At 39.7% G+C, this 24,761-nt stretch overlaps 1 protein-coding gene across 3 annotated transcripts in view; it reads right to left on the bottom strand.

The window, feature by feature from the left end:
- Positions 1-17,722, bottom strand: part of esyt2a (extended synaptotagmin-like protein 2a) — a 44,210-nt gene extending 26,488 nt beyond the window's left edge. Inside the window, exons 1-6 of one of the 3 annotated variants that reach the window (XM_026941045.3) lie at positions 16,752-17,722; positions 7,339-7,380; positions 4,468-4,602; positions 3,866-3,942; positions 3,561-3,633; positions 2,404-2,493 (exon numbers count right to left, since the gene is read on the bottom strand). In XM_026941045.3, coding sequence (XP_026796846.3) covers positions 2,404-2,493; positions 3,561-3,633; positions 3,866-3,942; positions 4,468-4,602; positions 7,339-7,380; positions 16,752-17,162 — 828 coding nt within the window. In that variant the 5' untranslated portion in view covers positions 17,163-17,722. The remainder of the gene's footprint in view (positions 1-2,403; positions 2,494-3,560; positions 3,634-3,865; positions 3,943-4,467; positions 4,603-7,338; positions 7,381-16,751) is intronic. The other 2 variants (XM_034314688.2, XM_026941046.3) reach the window with 2 other exon arrangements.
- Positions 17,723-24,761: the final 7,039 nt, after the last annotated feature.

Below are 24,761 nucleotides of genomic sequence, written 5' to 3'. Positions count from 1 at the left end.
ATTACACTAAAGATGGGTCCAGCTGATAAAGCAAAATCTTTCTCTAATGAGTGACCATTAAAAACAATTTTAGAAGAATTCACTGTTTAAACAGAAAGAATAAAGCATCTGGTGATACACGGTTTAACCTTCCAAAGAGAAGACTTACATATAGATTTTGTGGTTTTCGTGGCCTTTAAAGTTTTAAAGGGTTAATTTTTTTAAAGAGTTATTATGTTACAGCCGGTACGACTGTCAGAGAGGTGTTGATATAGAAAATTAATGAACACTTTCTGAATTCTCGATCTCACAGTTTTGATTCATTTTCTATAACAGCACAGCTCTGACAGTAGCTCTGGCTGTAACTTTAATGACAGGTTTGTATTAATGCGCACATTCGAATACATTACTGTTTCTGTAGTAACAACTCATACACAAAACTTCCAAAGAGAAAAAAAGAGAGGCTGATGAGAGAACAACTGTTTATATCTGTATAAACTCTGTTTTATATACAGTCAGGTCCATAAATATTGGGACATCGACACAATTCTAACATTTTTGGCTCTATACACCACCACAATGGATTTCAAATGAAACAAACAAGATGTGCTTTAACTGCAGACTGTCAGCTTTAATTTGAGGGTATTTACATCCAAATCAGGTGAACGGTGTAGGAATTACAACAGTTTGCATATGTGCCTCCCACTTGTTAAGGGACCAAAAGTAGTGGGACAGAATAATAATCATAAATCAAACTTTCACTTTTTAATACTTGGTTGCAAATCCTTTGCAGTCAATTACAGCCCGAAGTCTGGAACGCATAGACATCACCAGACGCTGGGTTTCATCCCTGGTGATGCTCTGCCAGGCCTCTACTGCAACTGTCTTCAGTTCCTGCTTGTTCTTGGGGCATTTTCCCTTCAGTTTTGTCTTCAGCAAGTGAAATGCATGCTCAGTCGGATTCGAATTGACTTGGCCATTGCATAACAGTCCACTTCTTTCCCTTCAAAAACTCTTTGGTTGCTTTTGCGGTATGCTTCGGGTCATTGTCCATCTGCACTGTGAAGCGCTGTCCAATGAGTTCTGAAGCATTTGGCTGAATATGAGCAGATAATATTGCCCGAAACACTTCAGAATTCATCCTGCTGTTTTTGTCAGCAGTCACATCATCAATAAATACAAGAGAACCAGTTCCATTGGCAGCCATACATGCCCACGCCATGACACTACCACCACCATGCTTCACTGATGAGGTGGTATGCTTAGGATCATGAGCAGTTCCGTTCCTTCTCCATACTCTTCTCTTCCCATCACTCTGGTACAAGTTGATCTTGGTCTCATCTGTCCATAGGATGTTGTTCCAGAACTGTGAAGGCTTTTTTAGATGTCATTTGGCAAACTCTAAACTGGCCTTCCTGTTTTTGAGGCTCACCAATGGTTTACATCTTGTGGTGAACCCTCTGTATTCACTCTGGTGAAGTCTTCTCTTGATTGTTGACTTTGACACACATACACCTACCTCCTGGAGAGTGTTCTTGATCTGGTCAACTGTTGTGAAGGGTGTTTTCTTCACCAGGGAAAGAATTCTTCGGTCATCCACCACAGTTGTTTTCCGTGGTCTTCCGGGTCTTTTGGTGTTGCTGAGCTCACCGGTGCGTTCCTTCTTTTTAAAAATGTTCCAAACAGTTGTTTTTGGCAACGCCTAATGTTTTTGCTATCTCTCTGATGGGTTTGTTTTGTTTCAGCCTAATGATGGCTTGCTTCACTGATAGTGACAGCTCTTTGGATCTCATCTTGAGAGTTGACAGCAACAGATTCCAAATGCAAATAGTACACTTGAAATGAACTCTGGACCTTTTATCTGCTCATTGTAATTGGGATAATGAGGGAATAACACACACCTGGCCATGGAACAGCTGAGAAGCCAATTGACCCATCACTTTTGGTCCCTTAACAAGTGGGAGGCACATTGTAATTCCTACACCGTTCACCTGATTTGGATGTAAATTTGGATGTAAATACCCAAATATCTTGTTGGTTTCATTTGAAATCCATTGTGGTGGTGTATAGAGCCAAAAATGTTAGAATTGTGTCGATGTCCCAATATTTATGGACCTGACTGTAACTATAATGTAAACGGTGACAACAACTAACTTATTTCATGAATGTTCCACAACATTAAATGTAATTATAAATGGTTAAAAAGCGTGAAATGCCATTCATTATTAAATTAAAAATTGTAAATGTGATATAAGAGGAATAACACATTTCAGGAAAAGCTGTAGGAAAATAATCCATTTCGGTGTGGTAACACCTTTTCGTTCAGCTTGTCGGGTGTTATTCCTTACATGTACTAACTTTAAAAAGAACCCCATTAAGAAAACACAGAGATGGTGTGTGTATGTATGTGTTTGTGTGTCTTACAGGTTTTTTGAGGAAGAAAACAGACAGTGCTCCAATCAGAGGCATGTCTCCCAGCAACGGCTCCATGATGACTCTCAACACCCCATGCAGCTAAAGACAAATGAAAGCAAAACAATAGCTAATTATTACTTACATTTACATTTGTTAAGGACTACATTATAGCAAGCATTCAGTAATCACTGCAATGCTGACCTGCCAGTAATAAGCAATCTGCACTAAATGTTTTTATAAACTATATATCATTGCTATTATTTATATCACAATCGCTCCACTCCGTTTAATGCCATTTCTACCTCCACTGTAAATCACAACTGAGCCTACCATTTCTGCTTTAGGTGTAATATTTGTATATTAGGTGCAATATTTGTATATTAGGATGGTAATTGTGTTGTGTTGTCTGATTTGTGCATGTTGAATGTATCATGTTGCAACAAAACACCAAGAAGAATTCCTAATACATGTAAATGTATATGGCAAATAAAATTATTCTGAATCTGACATATTCCTTTCCATTTCAAAAAACATATTTTATTTATTAATCTGTGAGCGAAAGCTGTGGAATTCTTGAATCTAATTGGCCAACAAGTGTTGATTACTTCTCTATTGTCACATGAAGTGTCAGCTGCAAGTTATGCACTACAGGCATTACAGGCATAAAAAACATATTTTGAATTTCACCTAAACTATACGGGATCCCATATTGTCGACACATCAACAAGCTTGATCAGTCAGGAAAAAAATATATACTAATAAAACTATAAGCACAGGAAATGCTCATTTATTTATTTTAATGAAACAGATGTTTCATTCAAGCACTTTGGTTCAGTCATATGTCCAGGAATTACACAGACATTTAATGAAGGTGGAAATTCATAACAACAACTAACAGCTGAATCAACCCCAATCTCCTTATAAATCTTTCCTGTCCTCTGACCTCCAGCCAGGTATATTTCAGATCTGACCACTGTATGAGATCAAATAAAATTTGTTAGCTTGACGAAATAAGTTTACTCTGTGCAAAACTTCTGTGGATCTTTAAATTCTCAAAACATGCACACAACAGACACACATGTACAGACACACACAGACACATATACACACATATATACACACATATATACACAGACACAGAGACGTTGGAATGATGTGATCTTTACCTGGATGCTGTTGATGCCTGCTCGGCAGTAGTATTTCTTAATCTCCACATCGATCTCCGTGTTCCCAACAAAGCTAAACAAATACACAAAATTAACATATACATGTGAACAAACACATAGGAATAATGCTTAGACATTTAGGAACATGACCACCAGTGCAGGGTGAGACCTAAACTCACCAGCAAAGTGCATGGAAGCATTGCATGGTTCATAACACATTTGTTTGAAAGGCCTTGACGTTGCTGTGTTCTAAATCCTGCAGCAACTCATCGCTAAACAAATACGATCCCCATCATGCATCTCACCTGATTTGTAGGTCCATGATAATCTGTCGTTTGTCTACATTCTCAGTGTAAACCTTTACTCCATTCACTCTCAGGGCCTGCAGAGAGAATGAAAAAGAAAGCACAAGCATGAGAGAGCAAGAGAAAATGACATGGAGAAAGACAATAAAGATAGAAAACACAAGTAACATCAACTCCTAAAGCACTGCAACAGATCAACCCTTTGTGCCTCCGATTTGCTTATGCAACCTCTATTTGCATTTTTCTACAACTGTGTTTGTACATCTTGAACAAGACAGTATGAGGCACAGTATGTTTCCCAGGCCTGGGACCTGTTCAATCCATAAATATTTGGACAGTGACACAATTTTCGTCCTTTTGCCTCTGTACACCACCACAATGGATCTGAAGCAATCAAGATCTGATTGAAGTGTAGACTTTCCGCTTTAATTCAAGGGGTTTAACAAAAATTTGGCATTAACCGTTTAGGAAATGCAGCCATTTTTTACATGGTCCCTCCAGTTTCACACTGAATTGTATCTGGATGATAAATAATTATTAGAACTATATGCTTTTGCTTTCAGACTTGGACAGGTGTTTAAAGTGAGTAAGTGTGTAGAGACCTTGTCCCCCATGTCAATCTTGGAGAAGCAGAAAGAGCTGAGGTGTGCATTGGCTCCTTTGATGGCTGGTTCGATGGTCTCACGGAAGAGTTTGTCAACAAACTGACAAATATATGGCCACATCTGATGAATTGTCTGAGGAAGAGAAATAAAAAGGAGGCAAAGAGAAGAGAAAGGTTCAGAGAGAGAGAGAGAGAGAGAAAGAGAGAGAGAGAGAGAGCGAGAGAGAGGATCAGGATCTCAGTATTAAGCCACAGAGAATTTAACTGTTGGACAAACAGAATATCCGTTAAACATTTAATAAAGGATGCAGCCTGATTTCAGCCCAGTCTGTGCTTCAAGCCTACCCAGACCTGCTCAATAATTTGTGTGTGTGTGTGTGTGTATATATATGAGTGAGTGAGTCAGTGAGTTTACTGAGCTCTTTGTACATTATATGAAAACATCCAGATAATTTTATTGGTTCGTGAGGTAGTGAGGTTAAGGTGATATATTGATACATGTTTCAGTCTACACTAAATAAATAATTTCAATATTTGGGTTAGAATATTGCACCTTCAGAATAACTGCCACTTTCATAGTGGTTTTAATAACAGTACATATTAATACATTTTTCCACTCCTGTTTTTAATTTGGAAATCTATAATCAAATGAAGAACTTTCCCTAATAGTGCAGTAAAGTCTATCTCTTCACATTAGATAATGTCACATAAAAGCCCATATTTTCAAGATGAGGTCCATAACAGAATGATCAGAACTACTGTTTAATCACTGTAAATTGTGATTTACTGTTATATACACTTATGTTAATAGGAGTACCTGTACCCCTATGGATTCATGCATTTATCAAATCAGCCAGTCATGTGGCATCAGCATAAAATCATGCAGATACAGGTCAAGAGCTTCAGTTAATGTTCTCATCAAACAGCAGAATGGGGAGAAATGTGATTTCACTGACTTTTGACATGACTGCTGGTGCCAGACTCTATAGAGTTTACACAGAGTGCTGCGGGGGAAGAACATCCAGTGAACGGCAGTTCTGTGGGCGTTAATGCCTTCTTCATGAGAGAGGTCAGAGGAGAATGGCCAGACTAGTTTCAGGAAGGCAACGGTATCTTACATAACCACTGTTTATAACCGCGGTGAGCAGAAAAGCATGCCAAACCTTGAGGGGGATGGGCTATAACAGCAGAAGACCACATCAGGTTCCACTCCTGTCAACCAAGAACAAGAATCTGAGGCTATCATGGGCACAAGGTAACTGAAACGGGATGGCTGAAGATTAGACTCAGGTTCCTGTTTTTGTCTAACAGAAGTGGGACCCAATGTGATCTGTTGTTGTTAAACTGTTTTTAAACCCTAGAGACTGTTGTGAAAATCCCAGGAGATCAGCAGTTTCTGAAACATTCAAACAAGTCCATCAGGCACCAACAAACAATCCAAGGTCAAAGTTACTGAGATCACATTTTGGAGTTGAGGTGTTAATATTAAAGTGGCCAGTGAGTGTATGCAAGCGTAAATAACTTTTATAACAAAGTTTAATTTAAGGTTACAAAATTCTCACATGAGATACTCATAGAACCATAGCTGATAAAGTAAGACTACTAGCCAATAACTGAAAAGCAAACAAACAAAAAACAACCTCACTAATGTTCCTGGATAGTATATAAACACACCTACACTGAACCTCAGTGTGGACATTTGTGTTTTATTTTGTGCAGCTATTAAGTGTGAGCTCTAAAAAACACATTCCTTTAAAGATAACCTGCATGGGCAGCAGATAAAGAGTTCACCCACTCAGAACAGCCAAGCTGATCAAGCAGCAGTCAAGCCATCAATCATGGGCCTACAGATCTCATCAGAAACACAAGAGGCTACAACAGCCAGCTTTAGAAAATTCAGACTTTTTTAAAACCACATCACATGAGAACGGCGTATGAGAGAGCTTGCTTCTACTTTGGCATTTTGTCCTTAACCTGATTAGATCATGTTAAAGTCATGACAGTGGACATTATAAGTAAAACCCATATGAACCACTCAGCTAGTTAATAAAAGTAATAGTCTAAGTAATAGACCCCGTGTAATTAAATCTTCTGCTGCATAGCACTGATTTTCATGATTTTACCTTTTTTATCTTATGATTTGTTTCTTTTTAAAGAAATAAACAGGTCCAGATGTACAGATGTTTGCTTTACTTTTCCAAAGTTGAGCTCTGAAAAGTGTGTATTTCTATCAGGATTCTCAGATCATGTCTCAAATGTGCAGATCAGATTTTGCTGTATTTCAAGATGTTATTGGTAAGTGGGGCAGTTTTTAAAATCATGACTCGATTGAAATGACATGAAGAAATCTAGACACATCCATGGCAATGTAACGTGGCGTGTAAATCTTAAATATGGATCGAATTAGAAAAGAATGAATAGTTATTTTTAAAAGGAAGAGCACGAGGACTCTCGTGTTTAGAAGTAACGCTAATTTGAATACATTGCTACTACAAATTACACAGATTTTTGCAATTCACGAGTGTTGAGAATTGTCATGACTGAATAGCGCTTGTTCCTAAAAATTCAAACTGAGCATTGACCTAGGCCTACAGTAATAAACAAGTCAGTGGAAATACCCCATACAGATAGTAAGAAAGGTGTGTGTGTGTGTGTGTGTGTGTGTGGATATTTTGCATTCCTGCTAGAAATACAAGTGTATCTTGAGACATTCAACAGCAAACTGACTATCAAAGATTCAGATTTACAATCAGATAAAACACACAGACTTACATTCACCTTCATGTGTGTTTTTCAAATCCTGCTTAGAAAAATCAGGTAGTGCATACATAAAAAAGCAAGTGTGTAAGTACAGTAGTGTCACACACACCTTATTGAGCCATTCCACTCTCTCCACATCAGGAAAATGAACCTGTAAGAGAAGAACATAACAATATTAACAGGTTATTCCAATTAACATGACACATGACTGGTCATGGCCTTTTTTTACAGAAGTAGATCATGAGATGCCTCTTATATAATACAACATGTCAGTCTCTCCCTGCTTCTCTCAGCCTCTCAGACAGGAAAAGCCACTTTATGTAATTGTAGTAATTTAGGTGGTATATATGCGGATATACAAAGTCATGTCCCACATGCAGTGAAATGCCTAAAAGAAACTAATTTTGTGCATTTTTTTGTGCGAATGTAAAATTGGCTTAAAAAAAAAAAAATTATGATTCTGCTCCAGCAGAACTTTTAATGGCCATAAATTTAAGGCCAATTATGAACACATGGGATTTTTCACCAGACAGACATTGATATCTGTTCTGTTATCTATCTGTTATCCTATCTAATCTAAATATTGAGAACGTTTACAATTTTAGTGCAAGCAACCTTGATTAACTGCATTTCTTCCAGTGCACTTATTCTGTGGACACCATGGCATGTCATCAACATTAACCGAAAGCTAGGGGTGCGTCAATGTTGATCCTGGTATTGGATATCGGTCTGATACCATGCTTATTTTCATGGGGGAAGAAAGCTCTGATACCAACATCTGATACTATGTGAAGTAAGCCTAGTGCACATTCTAACAGATGACACACAATGATAACAATCTGACGTGGTTTATGGGCAATGATGGCAATCAAAGCACAGCTTATGGCAAACTGCTCTGAGAAAAAAATTAACTACTACAGCATCTTCCTACAATACAAATAACCTGATAAATTATTTAAAACATAAACCACACAGCAGCAACCAACACTGCAGCAAATGCGGGCTAGGCTAGGAAAAATGTCTACAGACAACCCTAAGTGAGTGAAAATAACAGCTCTTACCCAGTACCTTGTTCTTGATGATCAGCCACTCTTATGACTGAAAACGATTGATTCAGACAATGAAGACAAAGATGCTTTTCACTTATAGATGAACAGAAGCTCCATTCTGTAGTGAAACAAAACCCACTCTTCTCCACTGCAAACCTGCTCCATCCAAGATATAATATAGCTAGCTAATGCTCTTTGTTTAAAATCAACTAGCTAACTTTATAAAGAACAAGCCTGAGTACACACACACACACATGCGCACTTGTCCTGGCCATTATGCAAACTGGGGGAATGAAATAAAATGTTCTGTGAAGCCCCCAATTCATTAATACTAAATAGGTTATTCATCAGTACTGTGACAACGAGCACCAAAAACATGTATTCGGTCTGAAAAAAAATGATATTGCTGCATCCCAACCAAAAACTATGAAAAACAATACACAATGAACTGCTGCTGCCCCTCTGTTCTGCAGTTTTCTGAAAGTCTCTCCTGGGAGAATGAACCCTATGACTCAGAGGCTTGCTGTTTCCTGAGTATAAATGCACTAGCAGAGGGCACAGGATCGCTGAGATGAGCATAATGGGGTGAGTGAACTTTACAATGTTAATAAAGCTGCCACTCCTCAGGCATTAATAAGGGTATAAAATAAAATGTGCCCTGAACCCACTGTAGGTCTGCAAAAGCCTACATACGAGTATACTGCATAATCGACCTGTATTTAAAAAGCAGTATTTAGCTAGTTTTATACTGACAACGTCTTAACTGCTCAACCCTTATGTATCAGCCTAAAAGAATAATGCAATGTTAGTTAGACGACATCCATTCAACCTGAACTTCCAAGCAGGCCATCACTCCAGAACAGAACCGACTGTGGGTGTGTGGCCCCTGAATGAGAACTTGACTCCATGACACGAAACAGCTTTACTTTCATCTATTATAGGAAGTTATCACTGAGGAGAAACAGATGTAGTATAAACTACAGGAGCTATGTCTAAAATACTTAAATGCCCATTTTTATTAGGTTATTAGAAATAAAGCTAGCAACTGTGACCTAAACAACAAATATAAAACTGCATAGCTACAGCTTAGACAAAACCTCCAATCCACCAAACACAATATTTGACTGTTGCACTCATTATGAAAGTAAGCTCCACACTCCCAAAAATGACAAATAAATGACATGATGAGCTAATAGCTTAAAACCCCTTCTCACTTCAACTTTATAACAATTGCATAATGTTAAGTTGCCAAATGTTTTCTTTTTATTTGTAAAATAAATTTTCATTTGTTTCATTTGCATAACCACTAATGATAGTGCAGTGTACACAGAAATTCTCAGATATTTAAATTTTCCCTTGTCTGTTTGAGATGCTTTTCTGCTCACCACAGTTGTAAAGAGTGCTTATTTGAGGTAGCACAGACCTCCTGTCAGCTCAGAGCAGTCTGGTCATTCTCCTCCGATCTCTCTCATCAACAAGGTGTTTCAGCCTGCAGACCCACCTCTTACAGGATGCTTTTTATTTTTCACACTAGTCTGTGGAAACTCTAGAGACTGTTGTGTGTGAAATTCCCAGGAGATCAGCAGTATCTGAAATACTCAAACCAGCCCATCTGGCACCAAAAATCCTGCCACGGTTAAAGTCACTAAGGTCACATTTTTTTCTTCATTCTGGTGTTTGATGTGAACATTAACTGAAGCTCTTGACCTGTATCTGCATGATTTTATGCAGTACGCTGCTTTCACATGCTTGGCTGATTAGATAACTGCATGGATGCACAGGTGTACCGTTGTTCCTAATAAAGTGAACGGTGAGTGTATGTCATACTCGGGTCACGATAAAAAAAAAAAAAATCTTGTGAAAATTTTAACACGTGCCTGAGATAATTTTCCATTTTCCTGAGATTTTTTTCCTGTGACACTACTCGAGTATTGTAGCGTCCAACTCATAAGTCTCCCGAGGTTTCACAGAACATAATTTCCTATAAACCACACAAAATAAAAGACGAAAAACTAATCTCACTCGAACCAATCCCCACCCTTCGACTTCTCACACCCTCTTCACACATGCACCACATGTACATCACACAGGAGGGGTGAGGCTTCCCCACATTAACCAGTATGACCTCAGTACTGAAAACAGGAACAACAAATAAACTATTGAACTTGCTACAGTATGTATGTTTTGTTTGTTTGTTTGTTTGTTTGTTTGTTTTGCAAAGGTCCCTTCAGGGGCTCCATAGGTTTACATTTTCAGTTTATTAAAAACATCAATATTCATTGTAAAAAGACAATATTTATAGTAACTTTATAATGACACAGTGTAGTATTGCCTGATCCATTCAGCTTAGAAATATTTCCTGAATGGTGTGATGTTCTCTGTGATGCTCTCTGTGATGTCCTCTGTGAGGTCAGAGCGGATGCATGGACGTGTTTGCAGTATTATGCTGCAATCCACTGTACTCAGAACTCGGAAAATTCAAAGTCAATTTTCCAGACTTCCGACCTAAACAAGTTCCAGCGCCTCTGCTAAGCAAAACATGGATGTCCAGAGCAAGTTCATGTTTCTATGGCTAGTCTGAAGTGCTGAATGCTAGTGAAGAGAAACGACAAATAAGTTGATTTTTGTGCATAAAAATTATGTCATAATAGTCTCATTGTGAATGACTGGGCTGAAATCAATGGGCATATGTCACAAATGTAACCTCAAAACACCTTTTTAACAACACAAAAGCTACATATCAAGTAAAATCAAGTTCATCCATGTCAAAAATGATGCAAAGGGGAAATCCGTTTGCCAGTGACTGTGTGTGCCGCCATTGTGAGGTCAGATGTGTTTATGTCAACATCCACCTTTTCCTGTCAGGGAATTCTGAGTTGAATGACCACTTTTCAGTGCAATTTTCACTGTCGGAGGTCAGGGTTTTTTAAAATTTTTTTTTCCCTCCCCTCCCTGAGTACAATGGATTGCATTAGTGCTGGTGCATGGTACTCTTATTTGGCACAATGGAACATTTGGGCCCACCACTTGTTGGCTGTCAGCGTTGTAACTTAAAAGGAAGCCAGATTACTCTGATATAATGTTTGGGGGAATCACACGGTTTGTGCACTGCTGTTACCCATAGCCATTGCTATTTTTCACAAGCTATTGTGCTAGAATGCTAGCCACATGTTTAATAGCCTATGTGGGCTATCCTGATTTGAGATAAAGAGGAAGCTACTTTTTCAGGGAGTGAGGGCCTATTTAAGTTTAAACTTTTATTACATAAATAATATTGTAATATGATATTAATATAATAGCCTATTTTATTCTTTTGAACTTTTTGTTTGATGTCCAGGTGTATTGAATCGAGATCATTGTCTCAAACAATACAATACAATACACCGATTTATTACCATCTTACTAACTAACTAACTAACTAACTAACCCCTTGTGGTTACTCACACTCACTGGTGTGTATTATGGACTATACAGTTCTGGATTATTCACCTGGTTCCTGCTCAGCCCTTCATAATCCCTTTAATGGTTCTGATGCTTTGATCACCTTGCATGTCATAAACTTTCAACATATCGATTACTGTTTTTAAGTCCACAGTACTGGCCTCATTCTCTTCTTTATTCTCTCCCTCATTCTCACAGAAGATTTCAGTTATGGCCTGTCTTAATGCTGCTATACTTCATGTTACTAATTCCAAATTCCACCAATCCCATCTGGCTGTGGATTAAACTGCGTGCACAGATTACAAATAATCTTTTCAGATTCAGGAACATGTAGGTATGTGGACACACTGAAAAAAATGGGGAAAATGAAATGCAGCGCGTAACATGTTGTTACCTAGCTGTTAAACATGTCGGCGCAAAATAAAGCTAATCGGACTCGAATATTGTCTTCTGTGTGATGCGAGAACACAACGCCACAGTTCTTAGCTAAAACCTTGCCCAACAACTTGCTGACTCTTTGTCGAGGGTGCAAACACTGGCTTACCATATGTTAGTATTATGCTAATTATTTCCTTTTAGTGTAGTCAGTTTCAGGATGACCAAAACATGGACTGGGCCAGCACATAGGAGCTCTAACTTTCCTGGAGTGGGAGCTAATACAGTTATGATTTGTCCACTCCTGTGCTTCTGCGCATCCATGTAAAATGGTATCACGTGTTAATCAAAACTAAGCTGAAATTCACTAATCAGGATTCTAGGTTTCAACCTGGAAAGATCACTAATACTTTTAGCCATATTGTATCAGGTTTTGCATATCTGAAAATTTAGGCATGATTTTTTTTTAAGGCTTGCAACGTCACGTGAAAAATGTCGAATATTTCAAGAATTTCTTCCTTAAATAAGCTACAGTGCATGCTTATTTTGAAAGCTATTCGAATAAATCATGCAGAGATTTATTAAACTGAATAGTGACTCAAAGAGACACACAGAACACTGAGGTCCAACCCTAATGCTGTCGGACTGCATTGTTCAGCCAGTGCAGATGAACATCAACCATTAACGGGCTACAGACCAGCATTTCATGCAACACACCTGTGTCAACCTGTCACCTAATTACAAAAGCTTAGTTTGTTGTGTGAGAAGAATGATGCAGTGCTGTGGAAATCCAGGACCCGAATTTGACACTCCTGATCCCAATGAACTGCTCAAAACTGCTTCTTCAGAACACACGTTTGTTATTAAGTGTTAAAGCATAAAAATTCCACACTTGGCAGGTTTGACTGGAAATGTGCAGGAAGAGTTTGTGCACAGCTGCTGATTAGATATCACTGGAATGCATGTAGGCATTTTCTGATCCACTAGTATGAACATTAATCCAGCTCATTAAAAAAAAAAAACACACCTTCAGTATCATTATCTTTATCATATCTCTTTTATTTTCAGTAACATCTGGTATAAGCTCAAGCTAATATCATTAACAGATGCCAAGGAATAGAAGAGAGTCAGATGGAATGACAGAGAGAACGTTCTATTTTCAGGCTCTTGCTGTAGAAACACTCAAAGGGAACACCCTGATGATGTCACACATATGCTGCACACGTTCCTTCCTCTCTTCCTCCTTGTCTTCTCTCTCCATCAGTGACACTACTGCTATTACTATTGCTATAAGGGAGGAGGTCACACAAGCAAAAACACTGCAATTTCCTCCAATTTTCTAAAAACAACATTTTCCTAAACAAACAATATTCAAGCCTGGTTCTGGATTCTTGAATACCTGGTTCTTAAAATGCTTAATTCACATTTAATCTTTGGGAAAAAAAATATGCTTACATATTCATCAAAGCAAGCCAATTCTGTGCCATCTCATAGCGAATATTTCAGTTTGAAAGATTATCTAGTCTGTTTTCTGTCAACCAGCAGCTATAGTTACTACATAATTCACAGTATCACTAGGCCTTATGATTCAAGAGCAGCTCCATCTGCATTTATTAAAATGGCCAAGGTAATATCTGATCATAGATCAACATTCTTACTCTGACAAAGTTAAGAAACACAGGCTGATAACTCTCCTCACCACATTAAACTCACTTTGCTTGCACAACTAGACGCACCACAGCAGCTCTCCAGAAATAGAACACAACTGTCAAGTGGAAAAATCGACAATTGTTGTCAAGTTTGTTTAGTAAAAGCTCCTAACCCTGTGTTCATACTATCAAATGACAAGTAACTCATGTCTCTTACGGTTGTGTGTGGTGACCACTTCTTCTGCTGCTTGTGGACATGCATTGTCTGGCTTTTCTGAGTTCTGATATGAGATGGCAGCAGCCAAAATGTATACATTCTACAATAAAATGTATTTAAAGCTGCATGTTATCCTTTAACTCAGTGTGTTATCCTTTACTGTGCTTAAATCCAGCTCCTCTCACCCTCCTGAGCAGCTTGATTCATCCTGCTACTTCCGTCTGCACTTGTGACTCACTCTTTGCTGTTGTTTATGGTCTCACATGGATACCATAAAGATTGCATTTCCCAGAAACAGTTTATGCCCAAGTCTCTCCTTTGCTTCAGGGAATAATCTCACCTGGATACTGTGGACTATAATCCTATAGACTATGATGAATTGAACATCCTTTTAACACACTTTACCCTTTGAGCTTATAGCATACAACTGTTGAAAAGTAATGATTTATCATATCACTATCAGAGAAGGAAGTAACTAAAGTTGCAAGAGTAGATAACTGTTCAATATTGACAAACTATAACAGCCATATTAAAATGCTGACATGTCTACAGGCCATCTACTCACCCGCAGCTTCAGTACCATACGTGTCAGCTTAATACGTGCCTAGGTACGTGCCTAGGAGCTGCGCTTTCACACAAAACATTTAACAAATAGCGGTGAATCCATCAGTCTAATCTCACACTAAAAAAAAAAAACATACTCTGTGAAGCACTCTGGGAACCGGTATACCCAAATACCCCAAATAGCTCAGTGCAGAAAATAAGATACTACAAGACTGCATTCATAAATAATTCCCAACATTTATTCACAGCTTCCAGTTTTCATTTAAGGTACCAGTGAACTAAGTCTGTAGGTACTGTTGCTGTTAAATTAATTTCTACTTTGTGGTTAATTAAAGATAGCTTGTGCTCGTGTCTTTCTACCAAAGACCTAGACAAGAAATGAGCTAAATAATTTTTGTTCATAGGACATCTGCACTGCTGAAACATAAAATGGAGTGATGATGTTGGCCACAGTAGATTTCCTTTCGAGTACATTAGTGTGGTCACTTTTTCCTACACTGAGCTGTTTTGACTCACAGTAGTCTACTGTTGGCTGGGATTAACACACACACACATGCAATAGATACAGTCTCTAACTCAAGGCTGATTTTCCAATTAATACAATTTATTAATGCAGTTATGATTAGGATTATTTAAACCTTGGTCTAGATTATGTTTATTGATGTAAAGAGTTTGTACACATTTCTCATAGTAGACTGAGTTCAGAAACAAGGGCGTTTTTTTTCCCATTCTGAACAGATTCCTGAATGGATTACTTCAGGTGTTGATCATGATCTATTTCCTATACCTGTTTCATATAGAACAACACCGTACACATTTCTCGGGTTACAAATATTTGTGATGAAAAAAACCTGAGAGAAGTGGTACATTTCATAAATACACCCTCACTAAGTACGTACCTATTTTTTTACTTTCTCAACAGTTCTGATATTGGCTGCTACTTGATACTATGCCATTGTGGAAATCTCTGGCTTCTGTTGCCAGGTTATGCAAAATGACAATGGCAGTAGAGTTGCACAATGCATCAAAACATTTCAATGCTATGCAGTGGTCACCAATTCAATTCCATAACAATGCTGCATTTCAATAGTCCAACTTTAATCTGATATTGTATTCTGCCTACTGCCAAATTAAACTGCACACGTTCATTTGACTTGGGCAAGCCGCAAGTGAGAAAGCAGATAAAGACAACAAGTTTCACATAATCAACTAACCTGTGGTAAAGAGAGGCTTAAAGAGTGAGATTGGGGCATATTTATTTTGCTAACTTCAGTGATGTACTGGATCAGTGTATACCCACACTGCAGGGAGATAGGTGATAGGACAACCAGAACCTCTCTCATTCATTTGTTCATCTTTAGTAATCACTTTATCCTGGTCAGGGTCACATGAGGTGGGAATACTACTTGGAAGGGCACCACGCAGATATACACTTGCTCAGTGGCTCCAGAGCCTATCCCGTATACAGAGGCTGGGAAGTGGGAACACAGTTCATCACGGGGCACTATGCACACACGTTCGCACACTCATTCACACCTAGCGGCAATTTAGAGTAGCCAGTCCACCTACCAGCGTGTTTTGGGGAGGTAGGAGGAAACCAGAGAACCCACGGCAAACTCACATGAACATAGACAGAGCACGCAAGACCAAATATAAACAGTAACCTGAGCTCAGATTGAGCCGGTGACCCTGGAGGTGGAGGGAAGCAAGGGTACCCACTTCACCACCGTGCTGCCCCCTTATACCATACACCTTATACCATACACCTCACCCAGACACACACACGCACGTTTAAGTAGTATATATGCAAATCAGAAGCCACCAAGGGAAATCTGTGTTCCTTAAAAAACAAATAAAGTAAATGCTCCCACAAATACGCATTATCTAAATCCAAGGCACTAATGCAAGCATATTCTATCTGAAAAAGTCTAAGAGTCTATGCTAAGAGGTATCAGAGTTGTACATTATAAAGTGAATCAAGCTGACAGGTCGTCAGTGTTTTAAAGTTCAGTACTGATGCAGAACCAGTTCAGGGTCAGCTGACACCTGGATCTTCTGCCCAAATCAGCAGGTTTGTAATTGCGTCACATGTACAGGTCAAAGGTTACAGCCACAGTTTTCTGTCGCACTGCTAGCAAACACAGAGAGGTCGCTTACTGTAACATGTCACTCCTGACTGACTGCAGCACTGCTCACTAAGCTGAAGAGCAGGAAAGCAGGCACTCACCCAGGGAGGCAGCTCAGAAGTTGGGAAACTCTGCTTCACTGCTTTCTCTTCGTGCTCGAAAAAGGCCAGCGCTTTGTTTACTCCTGAAAACCTCGTTCCCTGATTCCGTCTGAGCCAAAACAGCACAGCCAGTGAGATGAGGATCCAGCTGAAGCTGAAGCCTAGATAACCCAAGACGTAAACAGGAAAAACCAGCAGGAACGTCTTGGCGAATTTGAGTCCAGTGTTTCTGGCATCTTCGACGGCGGTGGGAGGCTCTGTGCTGGGCTCTGTGCTGGGCTCCGTGCTCGCGCTGCCCGGCTCCGTGCTCGCGCTCCCCGGCTCCGCGCTCGCGCTCCCCGGCTGCGGAGCCTGCGCTCGAGCCGCTGCTCCAGTCCCCTGCAGATCCGATCCGCTCACCGTGGCACTCATTACATACAATCCGTGTGATCAACTTCCACTACGCGACAAACGAGTTTAGCCTAAACACAGGCTACGTAAAGAGTAACTGAATCAAAGTGCACACTACCTGGAAAAACTAGAGTCCGCTCGTGAGCGAGGTCCGCGCACTTCCTGTACTTCCTGAGCGCGGATGAGTGAAGCACTTTTGGCTTATTGGAAAACTACGCAGCGTCCTCGCCTGACCTTGACTAACAGAGAGCGGCTACTATTTGCACCTACTTACTTCAATCTGTCTTGTGTTCCAATGTTCCAAACTTCGGGCTGCATTTTAGCGGCGCTAAGCGCTTGCCACGTCTCAGTAAGTGACCTACCTACACATCTGCGTTTCGCACGGAAGCGCGAGCTCTAGCAGCATGGCGTCGCACTCCGGTCGCGTGCGGTAGTGTAGCGTCTCTCCACATCCTGCCACAGGCCAGTGAACAGACACGCACACAGTACGGGCACAGACACACACCCAAACGACATGTTAAAGGACCAACCTCTTCTCGTTACACAAAAACAGAGCTGTGACGTGCAAGAGTGTGGAATGGATACAGGGAGAGGGGCGCGCGTGCACTGTGCGGTTAAAGCGCGCCACCTTGTGAGCACAGATCATGCTAGCTAAATAAATAAATAAAAAAATAAGCAGCAGATCCTTTAAGTCCTGTAAGTTGAGACGCGGGGCCTCCATGGATTGGACTTGTATGTCCAGTACATCCCACAGATGCTCGAATGGACTGAGATCTGGGGAATTTGGAGGCCAAGTCAACACCTCTGTCATGTTTCTCAAACCATTCCTGTACTATTTTTCCAGTGTGGCATAGCGCATTATCCTGCTGAAAGAGGCCCCTGCCATTAGGGAATACTGCTGCCATGAAGGGGTGTACTTGATCTGAAACAATGTTTAGGTAGGTGGTACGTGTCTAAGTAACATCCACATGAATGCCAGGACCCAAGGTTTCCCAGCAGACCATTGCGCAGAGCACCACACTTCCTCTGCCGGCTTGCCTTCTTCCCATAGTGCATCCTGGTGCCAAAACCAAACACACCATAAACACAGCATAACAACTGTCAAGCATGGTCATAGAGGGGTGATGATTTGGGCTTGTTTTGTAGCCACAGGACCTGGGAAATGTGGAGTCACTGAGAACAGCAATGAACTCCACTTTATAACAGAATATTCTTGAGACAAATGTGAGGCCATCTGTCCAACAGCCTAAGCTGGGCTTAAAAATCGACATCTGAATGGCTAAAGAAGAAAAAATCAAGGAGTTGGAATGTCAAAGTCCAGACCTTAAGTCCATTGAGATGCTGTGGCAGGATCTGAAGAGAGCTGTGCATAAACAACTGCCTGTAAACATCAATAAACTGAAGCAATGTTGTAAAGAAGAGCGGGTCAAAATATCTCCAAAACCATGTGAGAGACTGATAAACTCCTGTAGACAACATTTACTTCAAGTTATTGTTGCTAAAGGTAGTCATGCATGTTACTGAATTATAGGGTGTACTTATTTTTTCCCACCTGGTTTCTGAATGTTGGTTTACTTTTGGGAAAAAAGTGACGACATATTGAAATCTGTTGTAATTTTTTTTTTTTTGTTGCTGCTGCCTGAGGTTATTTGTTAGTTTATAGAAGTTGGTGAGGACTACACAATTGTTATTTAGTCCCTGAGAAATAAAAACATACTACTACTACTACTACTAATAATAATAATAAACATTCCCTTTATTTTTATACCATTTATAAAAATGGTATGGAAATGGATGCTTTATACGCTTACAGTATAAGGTTCCTTTAGGATTCTCTAGTTGATTAAATCATCTGCTATGTCACATTAGTTAACTTTTACTGTCCTCTATTTTATACACTGTCTTGTATTTTAGACAATCGTGCATTTATGATAAAATCCCAAAGTGGAAGCAATAAGCCATTATCACCACAGCGATTAACATCCATGCAGACAGCAAACTAAACAACACCTGGTACCGTCACAAGACATGTACAGAAATGAATGTTTTCTAGACCTTTAGAACTTTAAAACAATCCTACTGCAAATTTCATGTACAACACAAAAGAGCACACTGAGGGTCAGTGTATGTGTGTTTGTAGCAGACAACACTTACACATTTGACAACAATTACAAATTTCTAAATATTAAAGCATGACATTGTATGTTTTATCTGTTTATAGTGACATTTAATGCTGCTACATTTAACTTTGACAGAAGTTAACATTTACATTATAGCAGCCATAAATGTTCTCTCACATTCTCTTGAAGTTAATTAGACAGAATAAATGCAGCTTGTTACTGAGAAAGTGCACAGTCATCTATCTAGACTTTCCCATGGAAGAAGATTTAAAGGAACAGCTTTACCTATGACTGTTACAAAGTGCCGACAGGGGGACTCCTTCCATAAATGTTAAATAAACGTCTCTTTACAGAAAACTTCAGCATATCAATGATTATCTGTTTTTCTTTGTTTAAATTTGGTTGCCAGACTGTTCTCAACCCATCACTGCCTGCATTCTCACTGCCCCTAGACACTATAGATATTTGTCCATAATAGCACTATCATAATATATTGCTCAAAAAAAATAAATAAATAAGGGAGCACTTAATCATTACAGTATAACACCAAGTCAGTTAAACTTCAGGGATATCAATCTGTCCAGTTAGGAAGCATAAATGATTGTGAATCAGTTTCACCTGCTTTGGTGCAAATGAAAGTGACAACAGGTGCACTGGAGAGGCAATAGCAGGACAACCCCCAAAAAGGGAATGGTTTTTCCAGGTGGTGGCCACAGACAATTGCACTCTCCTTATCCTTCCTGACTGATTTGTCTTTAGTTTTGTGTTTTGTTAGGGTCCTTGTCACTACTTGTAGCATGAGGCAGTACCTGCAACCCAATCAGATTGCACATGTAGTCCAGCTCCTCTACGATGGCACATCTATAAGTGCCGTTGCAAGAAGGTTTCCTGTCTCTCCCAGCACAGTTTGAAGAGCATGGAGGAGATACCAGGAAACAGGCCATTACACAAGGAGAGCTGGCCAGGGCCGTAGAAGGGCAACAACCCAGTAGCAGGACCAGTATCTGCTCCGAGGAGGATCAGGAGGAGCACTGCCAGAACCCTACAAAAGAACCTCCATCAGGCTACTGGTGTGCATGTTTCTGACCAAACTGTCAGAAACAGACTCCATGAGGGTGGCATGAGGGCCAGATGTCCTCTAGTGGAACCTGTGCTCACAGCCCAGCACTGTGCAGCTTGATTGGCATTTGCCAGTGAACACCAGAATTGGCAGGTCCACCACTGGCACCCCGTTCTCTTCATGGATGAGATCAGGTTCACACTGAGCATATGTGACAGACATGAAAGAGTCTGGAGATGCCGTGGGAAACGTTATGCCATGGGAAACGTAACCCTCCAACGTTACGCTGGAAGGTCGCACAAACCTCCACGTGCTAGCTAATGGTACCCTTACTGCTGTTAGGTACCGGGATGAAATCCTCAGAGCCATTGTCAGACCTTACACTGGTGCAGTGAGCCCTGGGTTCTTCCTAGTGCATGACAATGCCCGGCCTCACATGGCAAGAGTGTGTAGGCAGTTTCTGGATGACGAAGGTATTGATGCCATTGACTAGCCCTCACGTTCCCCAGACCTGAATCCAACTGAGATCCTCTGGGACATTATGTATCGGAGCAGCCGAAGCCGCCAAGTAGCACCACAGACTGTCCAGGAGCTCACTGATGCCCTGATCCAGGTCTGGGAGGAGATCCACCAGGACACCATCTGCCATCTCATCAGGAGCATGCCCAGACTTTGTTGGGAGTGCATACAGGCACGTGGGGGCCATACACACTACTGACTTACATTATGAGTTGCTGAAATTCATGCAAGTTGGATCAGCCTGTAATTTCAATTTTTTTTACTTTGATTTTCGGTGTGATTTTGATGACTTTGGCTTCCATTGACCATTGTAACATCATTCAGTTCTCAACAAATTACACAATGTATATAAGTAAAGATTTTCAACTTGAATATATCGTTCATCAAGATCCAATGTGTGATTTAAGTGTTCCCTTAATTTTTTTGAGCAGTGTAGTATTACCACAATGCTGAAAATGTTCTACCCCCAAAAATGTATATGTTCAACCTATTGTGATGCATTTCCATTAATGGAGGGGTGCTGACAAATCTATATGGGTTTTAGTAAATATGTCTTAATAATAACCTATACTGTAGGGTTAGCTGAGGCCATTGCATGATTGTAAGATAGGTGTACCTAATAAAGTCATATGTAAGTGCCCCTAAAAAGATACATTGTAACATTCAACATTAAAATATTTATTGGTAAAATATTAGTATACCTAACAAATTCTGCCTATTACCATAATACGATATATTTCAACAAGATACTGAGTCCAAACCATTAGACGGGTGACAAATTAAAGGAAAAAACAGTGACTTTCTTATATAGTTGGTGCATTTTGCTGGCATTTGGCATGGTTTTGGGTCACGTGTCCCCTTTTAGGGGCAATCCTATGAGGAACCATTTCTGTACTTGGGAGTGTTTTCTTCCAGGATAGCCCCACCCCCCAGCCACAGGGCACAAGGATGGTCACTGAATTGTTTGATGATTATGAGAATGATATAAATGCAGTTATGGCCTTCTCAGTTAAAAGATCTCAACACAAATGAACACCTATGGGAGATTTTGGACTGGATGTGTTAGACAGCACTCTCCACCACCATCATCAAAACAGCAACAGAGGGAATGTCATTTGGATCAGTTTTCCTCCGTCAACAACAGACCCAGAGTCTTGTAGAGGCAGACTCAAGATTGGGTAGGCAGGTTGACTTACATTTTGATCTTAGATGATCTACTTAAATGATCTGCATAAATTGTGCTATTTTCTTTTACATTTCCAGATATCTTTTCATATCCTATGTGTGGCTTGTGCGCCTATTTTTATGAGCATTAAAAAAAACAGTCAAAACCCATGTACAGTTTACAAATGAATGTATACAGGGCCAGCAAGAAAGCCAACAACTACAATTAGTGCAAGGAAGCCAACATTGCAATTAGTCTCCTCATAGTTTTTACCATTGATTGTTATTAGTTTGCCCTACTTATTGGCAGTTAAAATAGGCATATTTAAGCATTAAATAGAAATACATTAATATAAGATTATTCTGTTTCTGTTTCCTGCTAATAAAACAGTAAAATAGTAAATTATACCTGCCGGTCATATAATAATTATAACTTGGCATAATTTATTCTTTTTTCCATCAAAACTGTTTATGAGACCAAACATACTGTGCTTTATTCTAAAATCTCAGTAAATTTCTTTTTCTGACGTTTTATACCTGTCATTTGGAGACTATATTCTCACCTCTCTGAACAAGTTATGGAGTACATCAGGCCTGCATAGAGGTCAGATCCATATATTTTTTTCAATGATATTTTGATACCTGCTGAAATGACACCAGAATCCGTGATCATTTGAAACGTTACCCCAAAAATACTAGTGCCACATATAGTACCATCACCGATCTTGCTTTTCTTTGTCCAAATCCCCTAAATGTGTTTTTGCCAATCAGATCCATTCCTACTTTCAATCCAACAACCTTTTCAAACCCGTTCAGTTTGGATTCCAACCAAACTAAAACCGCCCATTAATGCCCTTCTCAAATCTGCACACTCTGGAGCCCTCAATATCCTTAAATTGTCAGACCTGAGTGCAACCTATGACACTGCTAGGATTGAGGTCTCTAGACTTTCTCTCCTACTAGAACAACAGTGACCACCACTCTACCTCCTCCAGTGTTTCTCAAGGGGCTCCTCAAGGCTCAATGCTTAGACCCATTCTCTTTATTATCTACATACTCCGCCTTGGCTACTTCATATGATACTTTAACTTCAGCCTTTATTGCTACACCAATGACACACAGATCTACTGGCTCCTCCGAAACTATTGGAACGGCAAGGCCATTTGTTTCTGCTATATACCCAAGACATTTGGGTTTGAGATCAAAAGATAGATATGAGACGAGGGTTTAGGATTTCAGCTTTTATTTCCTGGTTTTTACATCTAGATTCGTTAAACAACATAAGACGTTTGGTATCAGACCACCCAATTTTTAGGTGAGCAAAAATATAGGAACAGATAAGTCTTGTAGTAAATGAAAGTAAATAACACTTAATATTTGGTTGCATATCCCTTGCTTACAATAGCTGCATCAAGCCTGTGACTCAATGACATCACCAAATTATTGGTTTCTTCTTTTGTGATGCTTTTCCATGCTTGTACTGCAGCTTCTTTCAGTTGTTGTTTGTTTTGTGGGGTTTCTCTCTTCAGTCTCCTCTTCAGGAGGTGAAATGCATGCTCAATTGGTTTAAGGTCTGGTGATTGACTTGACCAGTCTAAAACCTTACACTTTTCCCCCCCGAAAAAGTCCTTTGTTGAGTTGGCAGTGTGTTTTGGATCGTTGTCTTTCTGCATGATAAAGTTCTCCCAATTAATTTGGATGCATTTCTCTGTAAATTGGCAGACAGAATGTTCCTGTAAACTTCTGAATTCATTCTGCTGATTACCCTCATGAGTTACATCATCAATAAAGATTAATGAGCCCATTCCAGAAGCAGCCATGCAAGCCCAAGCCATGACACTACCTCCACAGTGCTTGACTGATGAGCTTCTATGTTTTGGATCCTGAGCAGATTCTTTCTTTCTTTCTCCACACTTTGGCCTTTCCATCACTTTGGTAGAGGTTAATCTTGGTTCCAGAAATTTTGTGACTCATTTCTGTATTTCTTTGCGAATTCCAGTCTGGGGTTCTGATTCTTACTGCTCATGAGCAGTTTGCATCTTATGTTATGGCCTCTGTATTTCTGCAGTTGTAAATCTTCTTCGAATGGTGGATTGTGATACCTTCACCTCTGCCCTGTGAATGTTGTTGGTGATATCACTGATTATTGTTGTTTTTGGGTTTTTCTACTCAGCTCTCACAATGTTTCGGTCATCAACTTCTGTTGTTTTCCTTGGCCGACCTGTTCCATGTCTGGTTGTTAGTACACCAGTGGTTTATTTCTTTTTCAGGACATTCCATTTTGTATTATTATCTATGCCCAATGCTTGTGCAATGGCTCTGATAAATTTTCCCTCATTTTTCAGCTTCAAAATGGCTTGCTTTTCTCCCATAGACAGCTCTCTGGCCTTCATGTTGGTTTATCCATCTTAACAACAAATGCAGTCTTCATAGGTGAAACCTAGGGCTCAAACCAAGAGTAGACATTCAGAGCTATTAATTCTTTAAACAATCAATTTAACAGGGCACACATTGGCAGCAAGAAACACCTATCAGTCACATGTTCCAATATTTTTGATCACTTGAAAAATGAGAGTGGGTTCAAACAAAAGGTGCCATGTTCTGAGTTGTTTAACACATCTAGATGTAACTATGAGGAAATGAAAGCTGAAATTCTGATCTGTCATCTCATATTCATCTTTTGATCTCAAACCCAAATGTCTTCAATGTATAGCGAAAGAAATAGAATTGGCTTTGCTGTTCCAATACTTTCGGAGG

This window comes from Pangasianodon hypophthalmus, chromosome 21, assembly GCF_027358585.1.
Source record: "Pangasianodon hypophthalmus isolate fPanHyp1 chromosome 21, fPanHyp1.pri, whole genome shotgun sequence".
In the NCBI taxonomy this organism is placed as follows: domain Eukaryota; kingdom Metazoa; phylum Chordata; class Actinopteri; order Siluriformes; family Pangasiidae; genus Pangasianodon; species Pangasianodon hypophthalmus.
The sequence above is the reverse complement of the archived record's forward strand: the minus strand, read 5'-3'. Positions and strand labels throughout refer to the sequence as shown.